Source organism: Ursus americanus, chromosome 10 (genome assembly GCF_024610735.1).
Source record: "Ursus americanus isolate L20-20 chromosome 10, mUrsAme1.1.p, whole genome shotgun sequence".
Classification (NCBI taxonomy): Eukaryota; Metazoa; Chordata; class Mammalia; order Carnivora; family Ursidae; genus Ursus; species Ursus americanus.
The window spans coordinates 62,475,922-62,493,221 of record NC_142136.1 but is presented as its reverse complement, the minus strand read 5'-3'; the positions used below and the strand labels follow the sequence as shown (position 1 = coordinate 62,493,221).

The following is a 17,300-nucleotide window of genomic DNA, read 5'->3' as shown; positions in this document are numbered from 1 at the left end:
TTTCCCATTACACTTAATATACTGCTTGGACCCAAGTAGCTTTTAATAGGTATTTGTTGAATAAAACCATAAAGAAATTATGTCATTTATTCACAGGTGGGCCAGTGGTACATAATCAACAAAGATCAATCCAAGTCCAGTGTACATCTACCTATTAATGTATACATTTCTAGTCTTTTATGTTAAAATTGCCATATCTGTTCAGCACAGTACAAACAAATCCAATAATGTTCTGTACCTTAATTTGAATGTATTTGATCAGTTTATTAAGTATTTCCAGCAGCTGATCATTTCCAACAGGTGTGTCTATGAAGAGGAATATTAAATGAGTATTGGCAAGAAAGTGTGAAATAAAAGTCTAGGTTTCTATTGAAAAAGATTAATTCACTAATGAGTTCAATAATTACCAACCTGCTGGGTAGAGGAGTTTATCTACAACATGAATGACACCATTTGTTGTCATGATGTCAGATTCTTTTGATTTCACTTCGTTCACCAGAAGTGTATCATTTACCTATCAAAACAGGATAATGTCAATGAGAAATTAATGAAAAGTTAACATTAAGGTAATTGAACAATGGATGAATGCTATCATAAATTCATTCTAGAGAACTTACTCCTTTCAGATAGATCTTGCTTCCTTGTGTGGTCTTCAGGATGTTAGTAACACCAGGTTCAAATCCTTTTCCAATGAAAACTCCCGGTGTTAGGTGATAAAGGATGATGTTTTGAAGGGCATTTTTGTCTCCTGGGGGAAAATATATATTTATAACATGTCATATTGTTTTGATATTTTGATGCTGGAAAGACTAAGGATAGAAATATTTCTTTGTCTTTGTTTTTTCCGCACTGTAGTTTCTCATCATATCATTGTTCTCTCAAGTTGCTACCAATGCCATGTCAAAACAGTCACTTCAGTCTGTTCAATCAAAATATTAGCCAACGTACTGGGAGGACAAAAATCAAATTATTTTTGGGATTGTGACTTCTTTCTTTGTCACCCAATTGTGTGGACTTCAATAGAAATAGCATAAGTGAACATCTAGGTCAACAACCACGACAGCAAGCAGTTAATGAAGAACATTAGAGTGACCCTCCACATATTCCAAGTGGAATTAAAGGAAACAAAGGCTAGACATGAATATTAAAGAGGGGACATTTTGGAGGCTGACTTCTTCTGGGCAGGAATGCTTGAGGAAGAAATGAGATCCTGAACTCTAGGGGCAAATATCTGGTATTCACTTCTACTCACGAATCAGAATTTCTTTTTCTTCATTTGTCATTCCCTTAAAGGCATCATTGGTTGGAACAAATAAAGTCCAATCCCCAGGTTGTGTCAGGAGCTCTTTCAAGTCTGCAGCCTCCAGTAGGCTGAGGAAGATGCTAAGCAGGAAAGACACACGTTTATTCTGTTAGATTTAGGTTTAGGTATGCGTGGAATAGAATAGAATCCATTTATGGTGGAAAGCATGAGAAATTGTTCATGCATTTTCTTTGTTGTTGTTGTTTTTAAGTTTTATTTATCTATTTGAGGGGTTGGGGGAGGGTCAGAGGAAAAGGAAGAGAGAGAATCCCAAGCAGACTCTGTGCTGAGCGAGAAGCCCATCACCGGGCTCGATCTCACGACCCTGAGATCACAACCTGAGTCTAAACTAAGAGTCGGACACTTAACTGACTCTGCAACCCAGGCCCCCCTGTTCATGCATTTTCATGTTTCAAATGTAATTTACCTGTTAAGAAAGTTTTATCATGAGGAAATTATTTAAATATACATATGGTTTTTAAATTTCCTAAACTCAGTTTTTATCTTATAAAACTTGACAAGGTCATACTTCATAACAAAATAGAAGTGTGTGTTTTTCATTTAATATTCCACAAAATAGTCTTTGCTGGTATTTACTGTCATTTTTTAAAAACTTAAATATTAAAAAATTATAAGGAGTAGGTCAATCTATTAGATTGTTTCACTCACCAAATCATGTTATGGTGCACTAAGAAGCAAAATAGTGTTAAGAACATATTTCAGTTTTGAAAACATTTGCATGGACTTCTTATTCTAAATTCTGTGTTCAGTAATACTGAATATTGAGTGCCTTTTGGAATACTAACTGGGAAACAAAACTATATCAATGGTTCTCACAGTGATTTTGTTTTTGTTTTTGTTTTTGTGGGGGTGAAACCAATAAACTTACCTAAAGCGCTTATCTTGTTTTAATTTTTCATGGAGGGATTTCTCTGCTGGTTTGATGATCTCTCGGAAGATGTGAATGGCACCATTTCTTCCTTGTTTGCTTCCTCTCACCATGCATGAATTTTCAATGCAGACGGCCTAGCAAAGAAGGGAAAGATACAACTATTTCCTTACTTGAAATGTCCTATGTGGAAGTAGATGCATAGTTGAGCTAATGGATTGACTCTTCTAAGAGGTTTCCTGATTCTCTGACCAGAGGAAATAGCATCTCACTTCTGTTTTTAAGGTCTGGCACAATCTGACTTCACACTTCTTATTCATTCAGGTTTTCTACTACTGGTTAAGCTACCTTATGTGTCAGGCAGGTAGTTTCATCCGTAAATAACAAAAATTCCATAGAATTCCATGTCTATATTTTTCGTCATTCTTCTCCAGGTTTGAACCATTCTTCCACACCTTCTTTAAGAAACTTTCACTCTTTAACTCCTTAGGACCCTCTTTAACCAAAAAGTTTCCTGACTTCAGTGCCTTTTTTGATCTTCACAGGTATTAACTATATTTTCCTGACTATAAGGTTCTATCAATTATGCCACATTATTGATTTTGTTATACTGTTTTTGAACAAATATATGTATATGTGGCCCATTTTCTGAATCCTGTAAAATGTGTGCCTTGGGATTGTCAAACCATCGTGAGCAGCTGCTGTGTGTTGTATCAGGTAATGCTTGACTTCTTGTGAAATCTTTGAGCTCTGGATGCATCTGTTCCCTGGACAGAAATTGAACAGCACCACTACTTGAATTGTAATTTTCATAAGCAATATTTTCTAGAAATACTCCCTCAGATAATGTATGTTACAACCATTTTGTAGACTTCAGAGATCTTTACATGTCTATAAAAAAATTACCTTGTAAACTTATAGGACTCCATATATCAAAAGCTTATTTTAGAGGAGTTGTAGTAATTTCTAGAATTGAAATAAGTAATGCTTTAGAACAGAAAGTTATTTATAATGAAACAAATGCAAATTATCTGAATTATTAATACTCAGCTCTTTTTGTGTCCTTTCCTCATGGGCTTTTCATACATTACTCAGTTCCCTGATCCTCCTATGAATATTTACTATTACTAAAAGCTCATTCACAAAATTCTGGAAACATTCGTTGTAACAATATTTTTAGACAAGGACATGTCATTTGACATTTAAGCCAATGTGGATATTTTATCTTTTTCTGATTGTATTGACTTACTGTACGATAGACAAAGACTCTGAGCTGTTTGCCTCCAATGGTTTCAAGCTTTTGTCCATTGTAAAGCTCATTAAGGCCAACTTTTACTTTCAATATGTGATTCTGCAGAATTAATTTAAGAAGCCGCTGATCCATGCTCAGAGTATCATCTATAAATAAATTCATGAGGAAAAAGGATTATTTAGAAAGCATTAAAATTCCTCCTGGTAAGAGAAAATCATGAAAATGGATAATCCCTAATACTATGGATATTATGGCTTCTACACTCATAAAATATATGAGTCAACTAAAGCCTCAAGGCTATGAATTCCATGCACCAATTAGGAACTCTGAGCTCTTCCATCAAATGACTGTGACATTCTATGGAGTCCAAACAATGGATTCCATCTATGTAAGGGCTACATAGTTTTATGGTGTCATTGGCAAAAGTTAAACTCTAATATTGGCCAAGATTTTTTCTGAGAATTTGATATACATTGGTCACATGAAACACTACTGACAAGTCATTTGTAAATTTATCTTTACTTCTGAAAAGAAATTCAAAGCACATCCACCGTCCTAAAGGTGGGTTAATGTCAACACATCTGAATATAGTTATTACAAAAAGGAATAACAGCATTTCTAGGAATTTGAATTTTTATTAATAATTTTATGTATCACAATTTAGCATTTAGAAAAACATTTTTAAAATAGTACTTATGTTTTAATTAGTAAAATTTGCTTTACAATTTAAATATGTTTTGTGAAATCACTTTTCTGAAAAAAATGACAGGTTACATTAATTTAAACACCATCCTTGAGGAGCAGCTACTAGATAAAATACTTACAACAATAGTTTACATCATAATACAGAAGTTATAATAAAATAGTCTGCTTTTATTTATTTATAATTTGACACCTTATATCAAATTTTGAGATGAAAAATGAAGCTATTTATTCTTAAATATTATGTCAGTGTTAAATAAATGAATCAGTTTAATTTTTCTTAAGATCTATTAATACATTCCTTATGTGTGCTGGAAATATGATTAGAGTCAGAATAACTGACCACTCCTTATCACAAACTTTCACTCCCTGTAGGCTATTACCTATTATAATGAAATGTTTGGAAATGAAGGACATTTTGATAGAGACAACATGGTGCTAACGCTGTGTAGCCAATGAAGAAATAATTAACACTTCGTAAAACGTTTGTTATTCCTTAATGCAAACAATCATGGTGAAGAAAAAAGGTGTGTGAGGGTTGGTTGGGGATGTAGAGTAGGCATGACAGTGTCCAGTACATACCTGAAAATGCATTATTCACAGGTGCCAGCAAAGTGTATTCTCCATCTGGCCGCAGAGCGGATGCCAAGCCTAATTGGGCCACGAGGTCTGTGAAAGTGGTTTGCTGATTTCCAGCCAGCTCAATAACTTGTTTGGCTGTAAAGTAAACCATCACCATCCCAACAATGTCATCTTCGTTATTATCATCTTTGTTATTAGTAAATCAATTTTTGGCTGTTCTCTATAAGCTATTTGCTGCAATGACAATGTGATAAGATATCCTGCTCTTCCCTAGTAAGAGTTCCAGATTGCTTTTTGGGGGGTTGATAACCACAAAGGATTTCAGAAAGAAAATATTTTTCCGGCTTCTTATTTTCATTGTCTTTAATTCTCTGTTGCTCGCCTCCTGCCTCTCTCTGCTCTTGTGAGTGCCATAGCTCTTTCATTTATCCAAAACTGACCATTTGGCTATATCTTGCCTTTCATTTTCAAGCAAAACTGTGGTACTGTGAGAACCTTTATAAATTTTAAGTGTTAGGGGCGCGTGGGTAGCGCAGTCGTTAAGCGTCTGCCTTCGGCTCAGGGCGTGATCCCAGGGATCTGGGATCGAGCCCCACATCAGGCTCCTCCACTGGGAGCCTGCTTCGTCCTCTCCCACTCCCCCTGCTTGTGTTCCCTCTCTCACTGGCTGTCTCTCTGTCAAATAAATAAATAAAATTTTTAAAAATAAATAAATAAATAAATAAATAAATAAATAAATAAATAAATAAATATTAAGTGTTAGAAGCCCTGGAAAGCGGAAGTTCTGTGCGTGGAGAGCCCATGACTACACAGGCTACTTAGTACTCCATTCACTGTGTTGTATTTGTGCTTCCCATGCCTTTCCTTATACTGCACATTCATTTTTCATGGATTTAGTCTTGAGGCGTCATAAATGGTAAACAGTAGTAGGTGGAAGAATCTGAAACTGTTGCTCACCAGAATCAGGAATTAGGACCTGATCAATCAAATGGATGACACCATTATTTGTCACGATATCTTTTTTGTTCACCATTTTGATTCCATTCACCGTTATGCTGTCACCATCACATCCTATCTCGATGGTGTTTCCTTCCAGAGTCTCAAAGACTGCTCCTCCCATGATAGCTTCAGAACACTGGAGGGTGTTCAAAAGGTGGTACTTCATGAGAGCTGGAAGACAAATTAAAAGCAGCACGTTTTGAGATCAAGGGAAATTGCACTTAACCCTTAAAAGACATGTTTCACTGAGGACCTAAGTATTTCTAAGAAATAAAATACAATATAAGACCTAAGTATTGACCGAGGGTGTTTAAATTGTTTATTTTCTAGGAACACTTCTTCAATTAACTATAAGAACTACACAATAGAAATAGCTCAGTTCAGTAGGAAGTAAGAAGAGGTCAGTTGCATGAAATGATTTGTGTAGTACTTAGAAAATGTGTTAGAGCAACTTCCCACTATCATAAGAAAGTATTTTCTGATGGAAAAGCAAGGAGAAGGGTTCCTGTATTTATTAGAGATACCTATTCCAAAACACCCAAGCAGCATCTTGCATTAGCTGCTCATAACAGAATAACTGCATATGATTTGTAAAGAGATTAATAGAGGAGGAGGGTAAGACAAATAATCCCCTACAGAAAACATCTGGAGAGCAGACAAAATAAAGACGATTTCTTGGAAGATACCTGAAGGTATCTATTCCTCAACCGTATTATATCTATATCTGTATCATCAAAATTTCTCATTTTAAATTGGTTAAATGTATTTTGGGAGAGACTGAGTAAATTAAATGCACTACTCACAATGTAAAATCTATTTGAAAATGGAAAGGGAGACTAGAACAAAGCCAAATTTTGTTTATAAATAAGTAATAGCCCAAGAGAACCATGCAATTTTCTCAACTTAATTATACCTTTTAGCATAAATTTAGAATTAAAAGCATTATATAACACATATATGATATTAAAATTTGATGATCTAATATTTCTTTTCAACAATGGCTAAATCCTTTTTAATGCCTGCTACTTATATACTTGAAAGCAGTAAAAAAGAATGTGATCTTTATGATGTTCTTATTTTTAAATTAATTATTAATTATTTAATTACTCTGCTGACTCTTTCAAGGGCTTTGGTGTGTTTTGTTTTTTTTTTTTTTAATTTTTGTAGTCCAATTCAGAACAAAAGTTTTTCTTTGCCTTTGCTTATCAAAGCTGATAATACTGGCATGACTTAAACTTTTTCTAAAATTTTCTTTTCTTCTTGGAATTCTGGGAGGCTTCTCATAGAGGAGGACATTTTAGTACCTTCAGAAGCCACTTTATCTCCCATTATCCTTTCTAGGACACCTCGTGGAAGTTTCTCAAAAGCCTCATTGGTGGGAGCAAAGAGTGTGAAGTGACCGTCTCTTCCAAGGGACTCCAGTATATCAGATGTGATAGCAGCTGCCTGAAACACAAATGTGCTTTTAAGAGGCTTGCACATTGCAAATCCAAAAGAAAATTACAACACACTTAACCTAGGCTGTCATGAGGGAGTTGATTCTATAGAAAATTACAGAAGTTTGTTCTTGTTAGATCTTTAAAACATTATTTTTTGGCACAATCTTTCCAACTTTCCTCAAACCTGTTTGTGAGAATGGGAATTCTGACCATATTTGTGTGACTGTAGCAATATCCAGCAGTACATATAACTGAGATGGACACATACTAAATGCAGTAAATACACTACAGGCACATAACTAACCATTCTGTACCTATCATGTCCACACAAGTATTATTATGTCATATGGGATGACTTCTTCAGTGTAAAATAAAACTCTTTTCATTTCAAGAAACATATTTGTTACATTTCTGCCAGATTTTTTAAATAGCATTTTTATTGTTAGATTCTGACACAGAAAAAGAAATTTCAATGATCCAAGACAATCCACTGTTATTTCTTGTACTTACCCTAAAAGATGAGAGGTCATCTTCTGCTTCAATGAAGTCTTGAATTGAGGTACCAATTTGTGTAAGGACACGGTCAATGACATGTACAACACCATTTGTTGCAATCTGGTTCCCATGGATGATTCGAGCGCAGTTAACAGTGACAACCTATAATTATTTGGGAAAATTAAAGTGCCGAAATCAGAGCCATCCATTGATCACTGAGACTGCAAGGCCATTATCTATTTTTCATTTCTACTAGTAAATGTAACATGAAGGAGTCAACATTCTAAATGTAAATGTTGAGGATAAAGACATAGTATCACTCTGTCTAAAAAAGAAACTAAGAGAAAATAGGACCAGTTGAAAACCCAATCCAGTTACACTTAAGAGATCTAGAAACTAAGGCAAAAAAGCATTTTTTTTCATTTGAGTTATTGCTTTTTTTCCTTCTCTTCCCTTTATAGAGATAGTCATAAACTATTTCAGCTATAGGTCAATGAATTACATGAAAAAGTCTATCCGTCCTTAAGTGAGTTCTGAGAGAGACAAATAGTTATTGCACAAATATAATCAGTCCTTTTCCAGTGATTTCCCAATTATTGCCTTACCACTGACCCTTTTCATCCCTGGAAATTTATTGAAAGAGCCCTGTGACCCAGTTGGAAGTTTCCCACAAAGACTTATCTATACATGATAAATCAGTATAGTAGCTAAAGGATAAATAAAGGAATACATTGTCTGATTATTCTTTGATAAATTCTTATTTACTATTTTTTCTTTGGTTATTTTTTTTCAAACACAACTACTAAAATTTCCTTTTTTTAGGACATCTAAGTCTACTGTCAAAGAAATGTGAATTTAATTTCCCCTTCCCAATCACTCTCTTGTAGAAGTCAGCCACTGTGGGGAAAAGGCATAATCTAGTACTTATATTCACTAACATTTTACTATTTCTGTGAACATGATATAAAAGGTATAGAAAAAATTAAAAGCAATATTACTCAGAAATGTACCTTTTATTCATGAAACTTACCCCATTAGGATAATGGTTAATGAAAAGCCCCAAATTGTTATACATTGAAGGAATAATCATGCCATTTTTTAAGTCTTTGGTCAACATTCTGTTATTAACCATATGGCTATGTAAAGCGTTCAATAATTCAACATTTACGTTGCTCTCCAAGCCTCTCCGGATATCCTAGGAAAAATTGAAATGATAGCAGTTTATTTTATTTCAGTTCATCATTAAAATACTTATAATCACACTATGGATCAAATGAGGAAAGGCAGCTCTTCAAGGCTTGGGGATAGGCCTTAAAGGGTAGATAAGGTAGGAATAGTAGTGATCATTCTAAGTCCAGTTGTTGACACAGGGATGAATGTTGGGAGGGCAGATATTGTTCAGTTTGGTTAGCACATACTTTCATGTTTCTTAGATAATGTTAAGAAAGAATTTTCGAAAAAGTGTGGAGCACAATAATGTGGAAGGCTTTAATGCCTGTGTAAACTGGCAGCAAGGAGCCACTGAAGATTTTGTGGCATTGGAATATCATGATTAGTCTGGGCTTTGGGAAGGTTAATCTGGTGATAATGCATAGCTAAAATGAGAGTATTAGTGAAGAGGATGAAACATGAGACCTTGATGACTAACAACAGTTTGTAAGAATTAAAGCAGAAGTGGGATGACTCACCATTTTGAAGTCTAAACACTTAAGATGGGTACTGCCAATTATGGGAAAAAAAGGCAACAGAAAAGCAATTGTTTGTGTGGAGAAAGAAAATGGCACATGTTTTAGATAAGTTTTTGTTTAAAGATGCAGTGCTGTGTCTAAGGAGAAACATTGAAATGGACATTAGAAATATTCTCCTGAGTTTCCAAGGAGAACAGCTACAGAAACAGATTTCATGGTTATATGCACTAAAGTGATAGCTAAAGCCATTAGAAGTGTACATAAAGAGCAGAGTCTAATTCCCAGAAGAGACTTTAGTAAGACTCATTCTTAGGTGAAGGAAGAAGAGCGAGTCAGCAAAAGGAACCAGAAAGGTGGTTAAGAGACATGGTCAAGGACGTCCAGCAGAGAGAGTTCCGTAATGCAAGCAATTAACCACACAATTAATGTAACAAGATCATATCTAGAGGAATCTGCCTAAGTTTTACTAAATATTATTTGACTCTAGTAGTAAATATCGATTCACCGTCATATCAAGTAGAAAGTAGGAATATATTTCTATACCAGTGTTACAGATTGGAAATTTAGCGTATTACAGACTATGCACAAAAAGTCTGAAAATCAAATGCATTGTTTATAATACTTTATTTAAACATCTATACACATTTATAAATATGTCAATATCTGAGCTAAATATATTCCCATATAATTAAAAATAATTAATTGTATCTTTATAATATGCCTTATAATAAATTTTAAATTCCACTAGGCTTCTTAACTTACCTTTCTATTAGATATGTCATCTAAAATTCAGTATGTTTCTTCCCAATCAAAAAGGAGAGAGGAAAAGAGTAAAATAGAATAATAATAAACACCAGTTCAGTCCACTCTTGGTTCGCCTTTTTTAAATAATTCTATGAATCTGCTGGGGAGTTACTCCATTTATGGATGTATCAAAATGCTTTCATCCTTACACTTAATAACTCATTCTTTTATGTATCCTCATATATATATAATAAAAGATATAAAATTTCTATTAATTTCCAAGTTAATAAATCAATTAAAATGACAATAAAATAATTATATTAATAAAAATGATGAATTACAGAATCCAAGTTGTCCCAAGCCTCATTACTCGGCGCAAAGTAAGTGAATGATCCCTTTCCTTCAATCTCTTCCCTCAGTCTGGAGACATCAGAATAGCGTTGTGTTGTGGTGGCTCCCACGATGCCCAGAGTGCCATAAACATGGTCAATTGGCAAAACTGAAATAATCAAGAAATGAAGAATTACTTAGGATAATATTGCAAGAATATTATTTCACAATCATTTAAGCTTTACTCTACGTTCCTCAATACATTTAACTGATAATTTTAGCAATAAAATTCTATGAATTATCAATTTTATACAAAAGTTGTCTTTTGAGGGCTAAATAATAAACTACCATTGAAAACTATTATTTCATATATCCTTTGTGCTGAGGGAAAATGAATTATAAATTATCATCCTGGTCAACAATTAGCATATGTAGATATGACTCCTGCTATGTCAATAATTGTTCAATCATAATTACCCGTAAATTTTTCTGCCTCACTGAAAAAAAAAAAGATGCTCCTTACTTCTCACTGAGGATGGCAAAGATACTATTTTCTTTCATGTTGGCCTAAACTCCTAAATGGTATAATTAATGATATTAATTTTTATAGATTTAGGTTTCTAAAGGAAACTACTTCTTCTCAGCTTAACTTCAGGAAGGAAAAGGATGGAAGTATCTGACGCTTCCAGAATGTTTCTCTTGAACTTCAGAAGCAATATTAATATATGAATGTCAACCTGAAAGTTGATGCAGCTAATTTATTCATTTTTTGACCCTATCTTTTTTGAAAACTCATATGATTTGGATAATATCATGAGAGAAATGGTTATTACATTTGTGAATATATAAAGACGAGGTGACACAATTAATAAATTAAATTACAAAATCAGGATTTAAAAAGACCCCAAAAAGATGAGAAAAACAAGTCAAAATTAACAGAGATCCATGTATGTCCTTACACCCAAGTTGAAAAAAATAAATCCTAGAGAAAGGCCTGACTTGATAGAAAGACCTGTAATTAATTTTAATTAATCATGAATTCATTATGAGCTAATGATAGGACATGGTTATCTATGACATTAACCAAAGTTCAGGGCCCCCCCCAAAGGGAAGTATTTGTCTTGATTTTATTCTCTCAGCTGCTGGGACCCACAGAGAATGCAGACACCAGTCTAGAATCACATTCAGAAAGAAGATGACTGGGTTAGAGGCTTTTTGTGCATTGGTGTCCATGATGGTGAGGGCCCCAAAGTTTATGTTTATTAGAAGAACTGGGGATGATTACCTCAGAGAAGAGAATTCTGTTGAGAAAGAGAGGATAAGCAGAGGAAGTATGTGATGATTGGTGTTGAATATCTGAATGGCTGTTATTTCAAAGAGGAACTGGATTAACTATTTTTTCTCTAGTTGGCAATTTTAGAAAAACAATTTTCAATAAGAAGGATGTTATAAAATCAGAGCTGTTCAATTACAGAAGATTATGCCTTCCTGACTAGTCCACTCCATGTTTGTAGACAAATTTAAAGATGGATTTTGTAGAGAGGATTTTCATTCTTGAAGGAAAAGTTGAACTAATTTAAATTTATAATCAAGCTTCTGTTAGATGGTTCAACATTCAGTGCATGAGCAGTATGTTTTAATACTTCGTCACCATGACAAAGTCACGATTAACACAAAGATGGTGGTATATCTTAGGATTTATCATGGTGCTAAACACACACACACACACACACACACACACACACACACACACACAGCTTCTCTACAAGTTGAGCTACCTCAAATCTTTTTCCTCACACAAGACAACTTCCTCATTTATTTCAGTAATTGAAATTTTACCTGCTGGGCAGCCTTTCATTCCTTCCATTCTCATATAACCAGGGCAACATTCATATAACACAGTCCTGTATATCGGAAGAAAATCAATATTAAAATGAGGAACTATGTAGAATTCATTTCCATATAATCTTAGCAAAAAATATACCACTTATTGCCACGATTTCTGAGACTCTAGAATTGGATTTTTTTCCTGATACCAAGTTATCGATATTAGTTTGATTTCTCTATATAATGTCATGACATTGTAGAAAAGTTCCAGGATCTTGAGGCAGATGACTGAGGTTTGGTTCCCAGTTCTATCCTTGGCAGATGTGTGATCTTGAGCAAGTCATTTAACAAATTTGAGTCTCAGTTTCTCCACCTATTTAACATGGATGTGGTAGCTATGGTACCTACTCACAGGCTAGTTGTGAGTCCCAAATAAAAGGATACTTTGGAAATCATTTTGTGAAATATAAATAGTTAGAAATGTTTATCAGTATAAGGTTATTAGAAACGAGAAACATCAGTAAATATATTAACTCGTTCCAATCAATAAAAGCTGTTCCACTGCTAACTAAAATAATATTTTAGGTTTGAATTGCCAGTAGAGTTATTAGTTTGATCATTTTAAATACAATCTTGAGAAAAATCTTCTACAATACAATATTCAAGGAAATACTATTTTGTTCAAAGTTCACAAAGTGTATTAAGTTATATAAAGGCATAATTAAGGCAACAAACCAGAAAATTCAGCAAACAAAGATATATCCAAAATAAGTTTGTTTAAATTACTCTATTTTGTGGGAAAATAGTATCCTGAAATCATCTATATAATTGCTTTTATTTCTTACTTTATTAAAAATATAATCCTGAGCTTCATTTTATCAAATTCCATTTGATATTTTCTGGTCTTCAAAATGTAGCATAGGTAGTATTTTTAATTAAAATTTTACATAATGCTCTGTTTCCTCTCAATAGAAATATGAAGGTGAATATAGAAAACAAAAATTGTAAATGGGGGAATATTATAAGTAAAGAGGAAATACAAACCATTTTGTAATTTTTAATTGATAAATTCCATGTCATGCAATTTAAGATAATTACTTAAGACTGATTATCTTGTAATTTAATAATTAAACATGCATTAACTAGTTCAGATATTATTTATTTCTGTTTTTTTTCTAGTGATAATTGTATTCAAAAAGTACGAACGAATGAGAGTATTTGGATATATTTAAGAAAAAGATCACTATAAGAATAAAAAATGTTTTCTTAGTATGAAAAAATTTACAATAATAGCAAGTTTATAAAAAGTAGAATTATTAATGATGTAAGAAATGGTCTTCTATAGTTTAAAAAGTAGGGGCGCCTGGGTGGCACAGTGGTTAAAGCGTCTGCCTTCGGCTCAGGAAGTGATCCCGGCGTTCCGGGATCGAGCCCCACATCAGGCTCCTCCTCTATGAGCCTGCTTCTTCCTCTCCCACTCCCCCTGCTTGTGTTCCCTCTCTCGCTGGCTGTCTCTATCTCTGTCAAATAAATAAATAAAAAATCTTAAAAAAAAAAAAAAAAGTAAATAAGCTTTTCAAATTAAAGCCAGGTCCATTAATTGATTATCCATGATTTGTGGTCTTGTTTGTGATCTTAGATTCTTATTTCTCTATTTTCTTGATGTCAATTTAAAAAGTACAATGTACCATTATTTATGCATATACATGTATGCAGTACAGTATAAAAGGTGAATGAGAAGAAAAATTTCTGGCATAGAAAACTGACTTAAAGATAGTTGATAGATAAAAATAAACATGGACAAAATTAAGTGGAAAATGGTAATTTCAAATTGTTCGTCAATTTTAAAATAACTTCAAGAATAGTTGGTATTAGGAACATATGGAAACTATATGGGAGCCTTATACAAATCCTAAAATGGCCCCTGAAACAATTTATTTACTTAGATCCCCATATAAATAAATTTGAATATTTGGATGCCAAAGGATTGATTCAGAATTTCTTCCACATTAGCTTTAGCATATATTGTAAACAATTAAAAAAGTGAGATACATGTTTATTGGTCCAGTATTGATAGTACTGACTTGAAGTAAAAGAATGAATAGAAGAGGAAATTGTTAATGTACCAAAAATTTCTTTAACACATGCTAATATGACCCAAGGATTAGCCTTAATGTAGACAATTAGTACGCCAGATGGAATGAAATTCCAAAACAGTTGCAATTTCAGCTAATAGTTGAACAATATGGTTATCTGAGTTGATATTTTGAAAACAAACCGTAGGTTTCTTCAGGAAAACACTTATTCTACACCAAACTTAAATTTCCCATATGGTTAGTAGGATAAAACAAGAGTAAAGAAAAAATCATTACCATGCACACCTCTGAAAGTGAAAAATTTATCTTCATTTTCTGATTAGTTATCTAAAATCTCATGAAAATGCAAACTGATAGGAAGTCTACAAAATACTGTATTATTCGGCCAATATATGTTGTAGGAAATATCTTAAACTTAGGAAATTCGTGTTTATCATTAGACCTGCCCAATTACTTCCTTCAAATCCACAAAGCAACTGTTCAACCAAAAGACGAACATTTCTGTCAACTGATACAAAGTCCTAACGATATCTCTGGAAATTTTAGCAGCTGCAAGCAGATGGCAAAACAGGCATTCCTCTTGTCAATGTTATTGATTTATTTGATTATTTGAAACTAGCATCTAGCCTTTACATTTATTTCAGAGAGCAGATGTAAATGTGTTTGTGAAAATGAAGCTACTTGGGGGAAATAAGCTAATATAATTTAACAAAGGAGACACTGTTATGTTTCTGGTAAAAAGCCAGGCTTCAAAGCAGGATTTTTTTTTTTCTAGTGGAGAACAAGAAAGAATGTTGGCGTAACCTTTGTACAAGCCTTGGCATCTCTAATATATTTAGATGGTTAAAGTGAGATTATATCATACTTTCCTAACTTCCAGGAAGGATGTAATAAATATATCCCCTGAATAATTCAGAGAGCAGGTCCTTATGCAGTTGGTGTGCATTTCAAATATGCCTCATGGCAACCACGAATATGAAGAAAAAAGGGAGGAGAATCTAGAGCCTTGGAGTTCCCAAATGGGGCCCAGCCTGCATCATGGCCAAGATCATTGCAACCACTGACTTACATTGTAATTGTATGAATGACTCACAAGTCTAGCAGATGTCTGCAAACTAATAAGAATAAGGTCCAGGCCAAAAAGTATCATCAGTTGAAACTCTATTAAGCAAATGAACAGGAACAAGCAGCAAAGTTCTGTGGTGTTCTAGGTTTAGTGACCATGGAGAAGTAGAGTCCAGCTAAGGTTATATGCATTGAATACATGATTTTTATCTGGAAATAAAGACAATCTTATGCATTTTATTTATTTTATTTATTTTCATTAGTGTTTGATGTGGTGTTCAATGATTCATTAGTTAACACCCAGTGCTCATCACAACATGTGTCATGCATTTTAGATAGGCGTCTGGTCACAACTCCTTTTCCCACCCATATATACCCATTTGTTTAAGCACTTTAAATTTAAGAACAATTGATATTGTGATTTACTTAGCAATTTCACATTCATCAAATCATTTTACCCCCAGAAACTGTAACTATAAAATCCACATTTCACAGGTAAAGAAATGAAGGCTCCAAGTTCAGTGACGCTATATTTAATATTTGTACCAACATTATTAAGTTAAGAATAAGTTTTTAACAATCCCCCAATCCTTCCACCTATTTAGGGTAGCTAAAGTTTAATGATGATGTACTAAGCAGGTTCTCATTCAGGTATTTGATTCTCAAGGCATCTTTCATTGAGAGTGAGTCCAAATTAATGGGAAGCACTGTTTTCTTGACCAGCAATGGTATCTCTAATTTTTTTGATATAGTAACTTATTCTATGACTCAGCTCCTTCACTTTAAAATGAAGAACTTGGACCACATGAGTAATTCTCAACTTTTATATGCTCAGGATTGTATTTTCCTACCAACATTTATTGAGAGATTAAACCAATACATATTTCTATCAAGTAATAAAAAATACTTTCTGATTTTAAGTTAATCAGTGAAATATATAACTAAGTAAAGAGTAATTGTCTTTTTGGCTATTAAAATGGTATATGTAATGATGGTCTTTATCACCTTTGTGGACCCTTGCGAATCTGGTAGTTTGGGATGGAATAACTGGATTAAATGAAGAGGTGAAGCTTAAGTTCTTTCCAACTTCAAGCTTTGATGAAAATTTTGCGGTAAACTGGAGTATTTCAGATAATTTCCACATGAGTGTAGACGAACATTAGTTTGTGCTACAAAAATCCTGATATTTTAGATCAATTTGTTCTTTTTTTTTAATAAAATGAGGAAACCGAGGAAACCATTTGTATAAAATGAGGCATAGAGATTAAGTGTCTCGCCCAAAAAAGAGAACGAAGCCAAGGGTAGAAATGACACAGTCTCACACTGATTCTATGCATCGCCATATGATTTTTTCCTTTGGATCTCCACGACAGATAAATTCAGGGCTCATGAGAGGTCCACTAGCAGAGGGAGAAATGCAGGGAGAATTCCTTTATTCACGTTTATGATCCAATTTTTGTTTTAAAGCTTGCAATCTGGGAGAATATTTTCAAGAAAAATGGTGTATATATCCAAGGAAAGACATAGACATCTTTGGGATTGGCACATTAAGAAAAGATGAGACTTACGTTTTCTTCCCACAGATGGCACCTTGGTACCAGTTCCTACAAGTGCTGAAGTATTTCTTTTTGGTGCCTAAAATCTGTTGAAGGGCGCAAACATTTGGGCTGGAAGACAGAGAAGAAAAGAAAGTTAGTGTCCTAATGACAATGAGTTTTTCATATTTTCAGGTCAGATGGTTCAGAAAAAAAAGTTAACATGTGGACTCAGTTTTCAAAGATGTGATTTTAGTCGTGCACAAATCTGCCTCTTGATCCAAGCACACTGAATCATCAGAAAAACTAAAGTCTACGGGAGAGAAAAAGAGAGAGGAAATTATACATCCTTGA

At 33.7% G+C, this 17,300-nt stretch overlaps 2 protein-coding genes across 13 annotated transcripts in view; one reads left to right on the top strand and one right to left on the bottom strand.

Annotated features, from left to right (window-relative positions):
* LOC148109375 (uncharacterized) overlaps positions 1-17,300 on the top strand; it is a 540,493-nt gene that overhangs the window by 503,380 nt on the left and 19,813 nt on the right. The window lies entirely within an intron of this gene.
* Positions 1-17,300, bottom strand: part of POSTN (periostin) — a 33,766-nt gene that overhangs the window by 15,243 nt on the left and 1,223 nt on the right. For all 8 annotated transcript variants that reach the window (XM_045796919.2, XM_045796921.2, XM_045796920.2 and 5 more), the window contains exons 2-15: positions 16,980-17,078; positions 12,263-12,327; positions 10,435-10,592; positions 8,692-8,856; positions 7,677-7,823; positions 7,032-7,173; positions 5,686-5,898; positions 4,729-4,863; positions 3,442-3,590; positions 2,193-2,329; positions 1,253-1,383; positions 618-748; positions 412-514; positions 239-306 (exon numbers count right to left, since the gene is read on the bottom strand). In XM_045796919.2, the coding sequence (XP_045652875.1) occupies positions 239-306; positions 412-514; positions 618-748; positions 1,253-1,383; positions 2,193-2,329; positions 3,442-3,590; positions 4,729-4,863; positions 5,686-5,898; positions 7,032-7,173; positions 7,677-7,823; positions 8,692-8,856; positions 10,435-10,592; positions 12,263-12,327; positions 16,980-17,078 (1,843 nt within the window). The remainder of the gene's footprint in view (positions 1-238; positions 307-411; positions 515-617; positions 749-1,252; positions 1,384-2,192; positions 2,330-3,441; positions 3,591-4,728; positions 4,864-5,685; positions 5,899-7,031; positions 7,174-7,676; positions 7,824-8,691; positions 8,857-10,434; positions 10,593-12,262; positions 12,328-16,979; positions 17,079-17,300) is intronic.